The sequence below is a fragment of the Macaca mulatta genome, chromosome 20 (assembly GCF_049350105.2).
Source record: "Macaca mulatta isolate MMU2019108-1 chromosome 20, T2T-MMU8v2.0, whole genome shotgun sequence".
Lineage (NCBI taxonomy): Eukaryota > Metazoa > Chordata > Mammalia > Primates > Cercopithecidae > Macaca > Macaca mulatta.
Window position 1 is genome coordinate 81,041,622 of NC_133425.1, and position 10,627 is coordinate 81,052,248.

The 10,627-nt window shown below is 61.1% G+C and overlaps 2 protein-coding genes across 21 annotated transcripts in view; both read left to right on the forward strand.

The window, feature by feature from the left end:
- Positions 1–10,627, forward strand: part of GSE1 (Gse1 coiled-coil protein) — a 513,676-nt gene that overhangs the window by 486,023 nt on the left and 17,026 nt on the right. For all 19 annotated transcript variants that reach the window (XM_028841071.2, XM_028841073.2, XM_028841072.2 and 16 more), the window contains 5 exons: positions 4,588–4,760; positions 5,096–5,293; positions 6,014–6,205; positions 6,633–6,937; positions 7,866–8,193. In XM_028841071.2, the coding sequence (XP_028696904.2) occupies positions 4,588–4,760; positions 5,096–5,293; positions 6,014–6,205; positions 6,633–6,937; positions 7,866–8,193 (1,196 nt within the window). The remainder of the gene's footprint in view (positions 1–4,587; positions 4,761–5,095; positions 5,294–6,013; positions 6,206–6,632; positions 6,938–7,865; positions 8,194–10,627) is intronic.
- COX4I1 (cytochrome c oxidase subunit 4I1) overlaps positions 1–10,627 on the forward strand; it is a 240,267-nt gene that overhangs the window by 83,185 nt on the left and 146,455 nt on the right. The gene's annotated exons all lie outside the window — the stretch shown is intronic.

Below are 10,627 nucleotides of genomic sequence, written 5' to 3' on the forward strand. Positions count from 1 at the left end.
GGGAGCTGCTCTTCTGCCCCTGCCTGGGGCTGGCGCGTCCCTGGGTGGCTACCTGCAGCTCTCCCAGCCCCCATGCCTGGCGCGCAGCCTGGAATGGGCCCTTCCCAATTAAAAACGATTCTCCGGTGCCGCTGTCGCCTGGACTTTTTTGCTGAGCTCCCAGAGGGACGGCCCCACTTGGAAATACTAATTAAACCACAAAGAAGGTGGGGAGGAGGGGAGTGGTTCTTCCCTGCACCAGCCCTCTCTCCCGGGGGCCGGGGGGCCGGGGAACATGGGCGTTGGAGCCACCTGGTCATCATCGGGTCCTGTCTGTCCTCTATCCCCAGAGGTGTGGAAAGGGAGCAGCCTCATTCCACAGGTGACAGCCGCCGGGCAGCCCCTGATCCAGGGTTGCAGTGGGGATCCCTGGGAGCCCTGGACTGGGACCCCCGGGGCCTGACGTTGCCTCTGCTTCTTTTCACGCCTTCCCTGGCTGAGAGGACAAACCTGCCCGGGGTCCTCATCTTGCTGGACCTCCTCTGCCCCCGAAGCCTCTCTTAGTTTCACTCATCCTTCATGTGAGGTTTGGAGACGGCGGGGCAGGGCGTGGCATGGAGGGTGGACCCAGGCCAGAGGGGCCTCCATACCCCACAGGGCTTGCAGCAGCCCAAGGCGGCCCTGGTCCTGGTTTGAGGGAGGATGAGGGAGTTGTTACCACCTCGCTGCCTCCAGAGGCCACCCCTCAGGGTCAGCCTTGACCACAGGGGCCCTGAATCACGTGACTCAAACAGCTGAGGCTCCTTGCGCCCCACTAATGCGGCCTGGCTGTTGGTGCCCACGCCCGCAGCTCACGGGAGGCCGCTTCCCTGCCCCAGCCTGGACCAGGAGCCTCTACCGGCCGGGACCCTGCACCCAGCCACTGCCTTGACCCGGACTGGAGCTCCTGGCCTAGGCCCAGGACTCCTCAAGGGGGTTCCAGCGCCTTCCCTGGTGACGCCTCCACTCTGAGCTGGTCCCTCCTCAGAGGGTCCTGACCGCCTTGGGAACATTGAGCAAGCCCAGGGCAGAGCAGGGGCGCGACAGCCCTGCTGCAGCAGTTTCCCACCTCGGCGCTTAATGGAACACGGTGCCACCAGGGAAGGCGCGGGGCTGGGAGCTGGATTAGCAGGTGATGTACGGCTCCCCGCTCACTCGGGCACAGAGGCTCAGCGGGGAATTTAATCCTCTCAGGGAGCGGGGAGGCGGAGACAGGGCTCCCCTCCCACGCTGCCCAAAGCCTTGGCCACGAGTCGTGAGGGGCCTCCGAGCCCGCAGATGCAGGTGGGAGGCGCCAGGCCGGAGGCTTTTCGGCCCCTTCTAGGGGTCACCGCGCTCTCCCAGGTAGTGGGAGCTGCCAGAGGAGAAATGAAATGAAAAAGCCTGTTTTAAAGCTAACAGGGCATGTCCTGCCTGTCTGACTGTGGAACCCTTGCTCTAATCACCGGAGAATGACGGATTTGCCTCCTCCCCTTCTTCCCCCCTCCCCCTCTGCCCCTCCTCCGCCTTCTTTCTTTCATCGTTGCAGCTGCGGCTGCAGCCGCTGCTCAGAAATCAAAAGCTGCCCGCAGATGCGCCCTGATGGGACTGTCTGTGAAGACGGCAGTGGGACCCTGGCTGCTGCTCTCGGGGTGCCTTTGGGGGTAGCCGCCGAGCCTACCGGGCCTTGCCTGGGTGGGGGGCAGCCCTGTGCCTCACTCCAGGCCCCGCTGACCTAGTTCCCAGGTGTCTGTGCCAGGCTTGGCCGGGTGCCAGCCAGACGGAAGCCACAGACATTTGGGTCTGGCTCACCGGGCGGGCCCCTGCCCCACCTGCTGGCTGCCCCCCAGCCTCCCGGACTCCCTGTTTGTCCTCAACCAGGCCAGGAAGGTGCCATCTGGCCTGCGAGCAGGGCTTTGTCCTCGGCTGAGGGTAAAGGGGTTCAAGGGCCGTGTCTGGGCCGAGGACAGGCCCCTCCTTGTGGCGGGGCGGCTGGGGCCCTGTGCTCTGCCATTTGACCCGGCCCGTGACGCGGGCAGCATGCGGAGGAGGGCGGCAGGCCTCGGCTGTCGGCAGCTTCTCCCTGGGTGCTGTCCTCGGGTCGGGTCTGTCCTCCAGCCCTCTTCTGACTCTGGCCACCCAGGGCTGGGTGATGATTGAGCTCCTTGGCTATCGTCTCCCTCCTGTCCTGGAGGCCTCACCACCAGCCTGGGAGGGGGAGTCCAGGTCCCCCGGGTGCCTGAGCAAATGACGTCCCTTTCTGGGAGTTCAAAGGCCCATTAGCTTTGGGCCTGGTGTTCACTGGGGTGTGCTACCTGGATGCTGGGGGGCCAGGGGCCACTCAGTCTAGTTCAGTCCATCCCAAGTCCTGGGGACAGAGCTGCTGCTTTGTGCTCCATTCCTCAGATGTTTGGCCCTGTGCCAGGTAGGGTAGGGGCGCGAGGCAGGATCTAGAAGCCAAGCCTGGAAATGGCCTCACGGGGCTGGGGTAGACGGGCAAGCTTGGCGATGCACCTGCCATGTCCAGGCCCCCACCCTGCTGGTACATCCACTGCATGCCCATGCACAGCTGTGCCATCAACTCCGCTGCCCTGAGTCCCCCGCATGCCTGTGCACAGCTGCGCCATCAGCTCCACTGACCTCTGAGCAGGTGCTGTGACGGGCACATGCCATTGATGTGTGCACGAGGCACGACAGGATGGCCCAAGGTCAGGTTGGCCCTTCGGCCACTCCCCCACTACCCCGGTTGCTGACACAGGCTGGAGACCCCAAGACCAGGCGCTGGCCCCTCAATAGGAAGTTCCTGGCCCCACGCAGTGCGCCAGTGCCCATGTGTACCTCCCACCCTCGAGACTAGCACCCTGGAAGGGCAGGTCAGAGGTCGTGAACCCGGGAGGACCCTGCAGAGAAGGGGGGCTGGGGCTCAGCCCGCGGGAAGGGAGCAGATGCTGCCTCTCATTGAAGATTCCAGGCGGCGGTGGCAGCAGCTCCTCCAATTAATCCTCGCTGACTGTCTCCTGGAGGGTGGAGAGTGGGGGAGGCGCCAGCCGGGGCTGCCTGCACTGCCTCTGCGCGGGTGCCATGTGCTGCTGCCGGGCCACCGTCTGCCGCCGTGAAGATGGATGGGCCCAGGAAGAGGGGCTGGGGGGTCAGGGACACAGGCACGGCCCCTGGGAGACAGACGCCTCTCCGCAGTGGGGCAGGTCTCAGAGCCCCTGGGCCATCATTCCTGCTGATTTTGTGGGGAGACGGCCACAGCCTCCTTGTTTTTGGGGTGTTTGGCATTTCGTGGCTCAGGGAGGCAGAGCGGGGCTGGTGCTCTTCAGGAGCATGGCCTGCCGATCAGCAGTCGTTACCGGACACGGCCACATAGAACGTGAGGAAGGGCCGGCTTCCCGTGACTCTGCGTCCCTGGGAAGCTCGGAGGGGCCAGCGGGGCCATGGCCCTCAGATACCCCCAGGTCAGGGTAGGCCTGGGCAGTGCTGTCCCCACATGGGGGAGATGCTGGGGCTGAGAGTGGCTGCCCCAGTGACAGAGTGACACCTGGGTTGGCAGCCATCCAGAGTCTAGAGCACAGCCCCCATCTGGGCGGCCCTGAGCCCTGCTCTGCCTCCCGCTCAGTCACACGAATAACAGGAACAAGCAAGACCTTTTCACGCTCTGGTTTCTCCGGGCTGGACCCCGCATGGATGGGTGCGCAGGGTGGCCTCTGTGTGGCTGGGGGTGGCACGGCCTATCCTTGGACTTGGCAGGGACCTCAGCCAGAGAGGTGGGCCTTGGGCCACTGCCTCCTCCTGCTTTGTGCCTAGAGCAGACCCCTCATTTGAGTCCTCTGGGTCACCTTCCCAGCTACACCCAGGTCCACTGTCTGTCCAGGAGCCTGGGACAGGCGAGCTGTCGCCTTCCCTGCCCCACCGTGTGTGTGAAGTCCAGTACCCCAGCTGGCCAGTCAGGGCCCAGCTGCTGCCTGTTCTGGTGGACGCGAGGGCCAGGGCTAGGGCCACCGCAGGAGTTGGTTGGGGGCAGACCAGCACCTTCAGCCCGGGGGCAGTGCCAGCTTCCTATGGCCTCTGCCCTCCACGTGGGCACCGGGACCAGGACATCTGAGGTCAGATGGGCAGCTGTTGGCGCTGTTGACGTCTTGGCTACATCGTGGCACTCGCATCATGGCGTGCTGGGTGCCAACAGTGTCTGCTTGCCCTGGTGTGTGTCTGGTGTGACCTTTGGATGTCCACACCAGCGACGGTGGAGGCAGGAACCCCTGCCGCCCTGCATCCTTCACCTGTGCACATTGTGGTTCTGGGTGGCGGGGGTGGTTCTAGTTCTTCTGTTGAACTGAGGAGGCCCAGGGAGGGAGACCGACCCCGAGACGGCTTCACCCCAGACCTGTTGGAGCCACATCCCCTTCCTTACGGTTCTGCTTCCCACGCCACATGCACCATGTTTTGTGTAGAAAGCCTTAGGGAAAGGATGTTTCTAGAACATGAACTAAATCTAGAGCCTTCCCATGAGTCAGGAGACCTGGCTCTGTCCTGTGGGCAGTGGCCTATACCAGGCTCCTGCCCTGACCGGATTCTCTCCTCCCGCAGGACGCCGGCTCCAGGAGCAGCAGTGGAGGTCGGGAACGCCTCATTGTGGAGCCCCCGCTCCCCCAGGAGAAGGCAGGGGGCCCAGCCATCCCCTCGCACCTGCTTAGCACCCCCTACCCCTTCGGCCTCTCCCCCAGCTCGGTTGTGCAGGATTCCCGCTTCCCACCACTCAAGTAAGTTGGCCGGCGGGGCCTTCGGTGAGGCGGCCAGGTGGGGACACAGCGCTGAGGTCTGCATCACCAGGCAGCCTGCGGCCTCCACAGATGAGGCTGTGTCCGCCAGATGGTCGTCGGCCGCTTAGCTCTGGGGACTGCAGCCCTGTCTGTGCCGCTCCACACTGAGGTGGCGGTGGTAGCTCGCTCCCTCACTGCTTAAGCCCCGTCCTCGTTCTGGGTGCCAGGAGTCTGGGTGCCGACTGAGTGCCAGGGGCAATGCAGGGAGGTTAGCCATCCCCCCACACGGGAGCAGGTCTCCACTCACCTGTTCTTCCCACTGTCCCTGCCTGCAGCCTCCAGCGGCCTGTGCACCACGTGGTGCCCCCCAGCACCGTGACCGAGGACTACCTGAGAAGCTTCCGGCCCTACCACACCACTGACGACCTCCGCATGTCCTCGCTGCCTCCCCTCGGCCTGGACCCGGCCACTGCTGCAGCCTACTACCACCCCAGCTACCTGGCCCCACACCCCTTCCCCCACCCGGCCTTCAGGTAAGGCATCCCCCGCGCGCCGTCTCACGTGGGTGCTCGTCTGTTCCTGGCAAGACGGAACCTGGCGGGGAAGGGGTTTCTTACAACCTGGGGCCAGGCTCCCAGGGGAGTATCTAGAGTAGCCCCTGAAATTGTCCCCAGCTTTGAGCCCAAATTCAGCCCTGATGGCCTATTAGGGGACTGTCCCCTCCTTGTAGACAGTCCCCCTTGGTGACTGTGCTGTCATCCCTGGCTCTTCCCCTTCTCATTGCGGGTCCACTGACAGCGAGTCACTGTTAAGAGAGCAGGGCTTTACCCGTGGGAGGGGCGATGCTTTGCCATGTAGCAGGAGAGCCCAGTGGCCCTGTGGCATAGCCTGGGTCCCTGGAGAAGCGCTGCACATCCTAGCCAGAGGGGCCTGGAGTCATGACATAGACCGCCCCACATCAGGGCAGCCCAGCCTGCTGGCCAGCCTTGGAAGGGCCTGGGCACTTGACCGCTCTGTGCTGAGCCAAAGGAGGTGGCAAGCAGTGCCTTGGAACCCCAAGCTGTCGGCACCTAGCAGCCTCCGGCATTAAGGGACTTTGGGGTTAGCAGCAGGCATGGTCTTCATCCCCAGCCATTTTGCCGCATTCCCCACGCTCAGGCAGGTGTGTGTACCTGGCTGAGGCACACCTGTCCACAGGGCTGGTTCTTCCCCTTGGTTTGTTTGCTGCTCATGGCCCTGTCTTCTCCGCACAGGATGGATGACTCCTACTGCCTGTCCGCCCTGAGGTCCCCGTTCTACCCCATCCCCACCCCCGGCTCTCTGCCCCCGCTGCACCCATCAGCGATGCACCTGCACCTCTCCGGGGTCCGCTACCCCCCCGAGCTCTCCCACTCATCCCTGGCAGCGCTGCACTCGGAGCGCATGTCCGGCCTCAGTGCTGAGAGGTAAGTGTGCCTCGGGCCGAGGAGCCCCTCTGCCCTCCCTGTCCCTTGATGGCAGCTGGGCAGAAAGCCTGGTCTGGAACCTGACTGGACTCCTTGGCCATGCCTGTCCTCACAGTTTGTCCACCTGCCAAATGGAACAATGATCGTTCAGGCTCTGTGCTCTGAAATAGCGCCTGTCTCGGTAGCCGTGGTCTCCTGCAGTAAACCTGCAGGCCGAGGAGCTCTCGGGGGTGCTTGGGGGTTTTGTAAGCTGCTTTGATTGTATGGACCTTAAGTTCTTCCTGCACCAGTGAAACCCTGCTCACCTCCCGTCGCTATTCGGATTAGTGCCCTGGTTCCTTCCTGGTTATGCTTTTAAAGGACCTGTCCCAGGTCCCTCTCTTGTTCCTGGTGCAGCAGAGCCCCCAACTCTTTCCATGTGTTGCAGGCTGCAGATGGACGAGGAGCTAAGGCGGGAGAGGGAGCGTGAGCGTGAGCGTGAGGCTGACCGCGAGCGGGAGAAGGAACGTGAGCGCGAACGCGAGAAGGAGCGCGAGCAAGAGAAGGAGCGTGAGCGTGAGAAGGAGCGTGAGCTGGAGCGCCAGCGGGAGCAGCGGGCCCGGGAGAAGGAGCTGTTGGCCGCCAAGGCCCTGGAGCCCGCCTTCCTGCCTGTGGCCGAGCTGCATGGGCTGCGTGGCCATACCACTGAGGAGCGGGGCAAGCCCTCGGAGCAGCTGACCCCAACCCGAGCAGGTGCCTGGGCGTGGGTGGGTTGTGCTGGGCAAGGTCTCAGCCACCTGCAGGGAGGAGCCCTGAATCACAGCACCTGCCGGTTGCCATGGTATAAATGTTGCCCAACTGCATTCACCCTGCGTGGCATGGCTGATGTGGAGCAGGGAGCAGAGGCATGTTGGCATGCAATATAGACACAGTGGATGTAGGTGACCCCCAGGAGGACAGTTGTGAAATGTAGCCAGGGCATCAGGAAGGGATAAGTTTTGAGTGCTTTGTTGAGTTTAACATAATTTATTTCATTGTAAGTTTACGAAACAATTATTTAGTAATAACAACCGGCTTTTACATGTTTCCCGGAAATTTAATAGTCTGTTCTTTTTTTTTTTTTTTTTTTTTTTTTTTGAGACAGAGTCTCGCTCTGTCGCCCAGGCTGGAGTGCAGTGGCGCAATCTCGGCTCACTGCAAGCTCCGCCTCCCGGGTTCACGCCATTCTCCTGCCTCAGCCTCCTGAGTAGCTGGGACTACAGGCGCCCGCCACCGCGCCGGGCTAATTTTTTTTTTTGTATTTTTTTAGTAGAAACGGGGTTTCACCGTGGTCTCGATCTCCTGACCTTGTGATCCGCCCGCCTCGGCCTCCCAAAGTGCTGGGATTACAGGCGTGAGCCACCGCGCCCGGCCAATAGTCTGTTCTTTGAGCCAGTGTGAGCTGGCTCTGGCACCGCACTGGCTGGGCAAGAGTTGTGCCAGCACGGAGCGTTTCCTTCCGGACAAGACATTGCTTCTCGAAAGCTCCCATAGGGCCCCTTTTGAATATCTTGTTTCTGGCTGCGGGAAGAACCCTTTGGAAGGGCTCTGGTTTCTCTGCCCAGTTGGGCGAGAGAAGATGGGAAGGGAGCATGCTGGCCCACGTGACTGAGACCCTGCTCGACTGCGTTTCCCCCCACAGAGAAGCTGAAGGATGCCGGCCTGCAGGCGCCCAAGCCTGTGCAACACCCCTTGCATCCGGTGCCCACCCCACACCACACGGTGCCCAGCCTCATCTCCAACCACGGCATCTTCTCTCTGCCGAGCAGCAGTGCTGCCACAGCCCTGCTGATCCAGCGCACCAACGAGGAGGAGAAGTGGCTGGCGCGGCAGCGGCGGCTGCGGCAGGAGAAGGAGGACCGGCAGTCTCAGGTGTCGGAGTTCCGGCAGCAAGTGCTGGAACAGCACCTGGACATGGGCCGACCCCCGGTGCCGGTGGAGGCGGAGCACAGGCCAGAGAGCACCACCAGGTGAGTGAGCCCCAGGAAGGAAGGAGGGCTGAGCCTTCACGTTCCGATTTGTTCAGCGAGTATTGAGCCCCTCCTGTTTGCCCGACATCCTGCCCCAGCATTTCTGCCTGCCTCTTTCATTTCTGTTCTTTCATCTTCGCGTTATAATGCCTGTCTTGCCTATGGGGAAGCTGAGACTGAGGAAGAAAATGGGTTGCTCAAAGGAATCCCCACCAGTAAGTGAAGAGACCAGTCAAGTCCATGTTGAGAGCCAGGGCCCTGCCCACGCAGCCTGGCCCAGTTCCCAGGAGGCCATTCACAGCAGATGAAGACTGCAGGGTGGAAGCTTTAATTACTAGTAATACCTGTTCTCTCCATCTTCCTCTGCTTTTGAGCCTGGCCTTTTTTTTTTATTATTATTAACAAGAAGGAGACAGCTTTTGATTTTAAGGGAAAAAATGAGTTTTATTGCTTTTGTAGTAATAGTAAAACACATGCCCATTTTCTAGCCCTTTATAAAGCATTTCCCAGGAACCTGTGTGGTGGTCCTTGGGACCCTGGCTGCAGACAGGTCTTTTGAGCTGGGACCCAGTGCCCCCAGGCCTCCCTGCTCCTGCCTGCCCTGGGATACCTGCCTTGGGGCTGTGCTGGTCCCAGGCCCCCACCTCATATCCTCCCAGGGCTCACTCTGAAGGGCTGAGCTGAGACCCTCAGCCAGAGTTGGTGGGGATGACCTGCCAGGCTTCCATAGTTCTGCTCCAGGCCCAGCTCAAGGACCTAGGGACACTGCTTCTGTTCCCTGAGCATCACTTTCCTCAACTGTCCATAAAAGAGGGTGGATAGGATGATTTCTGAGCATCTTTCCAGCTCTCAAGGCTGTGGTGCTGTCCTGGGAGAAGAAAGCCTTGGGCTCTGGGACGAAAGCGCGTTGCGGTTTAAAATCTGTCCTCCCTTCTGCGTGCCCCCGTTATCCAGTGGGGCAGCGAGGGAATGTACCCACACTGATCAGGGCTGACTGGGAGTGACTGTCACCAGGCCACAGCGGAGTCTCTCCGTGGCTCATGCTGCCCGGCACGGCAGAAGTGAGGTCCCTTCTGCCTCTCCCAGTCCCCGAGGCCTCTCAGACTCAGCCTTGCCTGCTACCCAGAGGACTGAGGGCAGCCAGCTCCCACCTGGCATGGCCTGACAACATCAGGGTGCCCTGCCTCCCGTCAGGCATCTTCTTCCTCAGGGCTCCCCAGGGCCCCCGCACAGGTGTTGTGACTTTGCCCACCCATGGACTGCTTCCAGCCAGTATAGCTGCCCCATTAGGACCGGGGGCATGATGGGAAGCAGGGTCTGGCCCGGGCCGGGTCTCCCCTGGCTGCGGTGGTTCCCCGTGGCCGGCTGCACACGCGGCTTTACCGCATTGGGAACTTGGGGGCCTGACAGGACCTTCATGCTCCACGCTAGAAAACTGTTCAGTGCTTGTGGTGGCACATGACACGTTGATTTCCTGCAGGGTTTACTCCTTTGCTGTTTACTTAAGACACAGCTTCTTCCTGTGGTTCCCGGTTGTATTCTGCTAAGAGGGACAGCAGCATCGGATTTGTCCCCTGGCCTGGAGTCTGGAATAACTAGGGAGAGCCTTGGTGGCTGTGTTTAAACAGGGCCCCCTGGGCAAGCTAGAGATCCCTGAGCCTGGCCACGTGCCTGCCGTGGCCTCTGCCTCTTCCTTCCCCTCAAGCCTTGCCCAGGGTCACTGTGCAGTCTTGGTCCAGACATCCCCTTTAAAAAACAGAAAGATAGCCAGGCACAGTGACACATGCCTGTAGTCCCAGCTACTCTGGAGGCCGAGGTCCATGATCGCTTGAGACTGGGAGCTCTGGGCTGTAGTGTACTATACCCACTGGGTGTCCAAGCTAAATCCAGCACCAATACAGTGACCTCCTGGGAGCGGGGGAACCACCAGGTTGCCTAAGGAGGGGTGAATCAGGCCAGGTCGGAAGTGGAGCATGTCGAAACTCCCGTGTTGATCAGTAGTGGGATTGCTCCTGTAAACAGCCACTGCACTTCAGCCTGGGTAACACAGCGAGACCCATCTCTTAAAAATAAACTTTGGGCCGGGCGCGGTGGCTCAAGTCTGTAGTCCCAGCACTTTGGGAGGCCGAGACGGGCGGATCACGAGGTCAGGAGATCGAGACCATCCTGGCGAACACGGTGAAACCCCGTCTCTACTAAAAAAATACAAAAAACTAGCCGGGCGCGGCGGCAGGCGCCTGTAGTCCCAACTGCTCGGGAGGCTGAGGCAGGAGAATGGCGTAAACCCGGGAGGCGGAGCTTGCAGTGAGCTGAGATCCAGCCACTGCACTCCAGCCTGGGCGGTAGAGCGAGACTCCGTCTCAAAAAAAATAAAAAATAAAAAATAAAATAAACTTTGGAAAGACAATATTAAAAATAGGCCTTTGAGTAGATT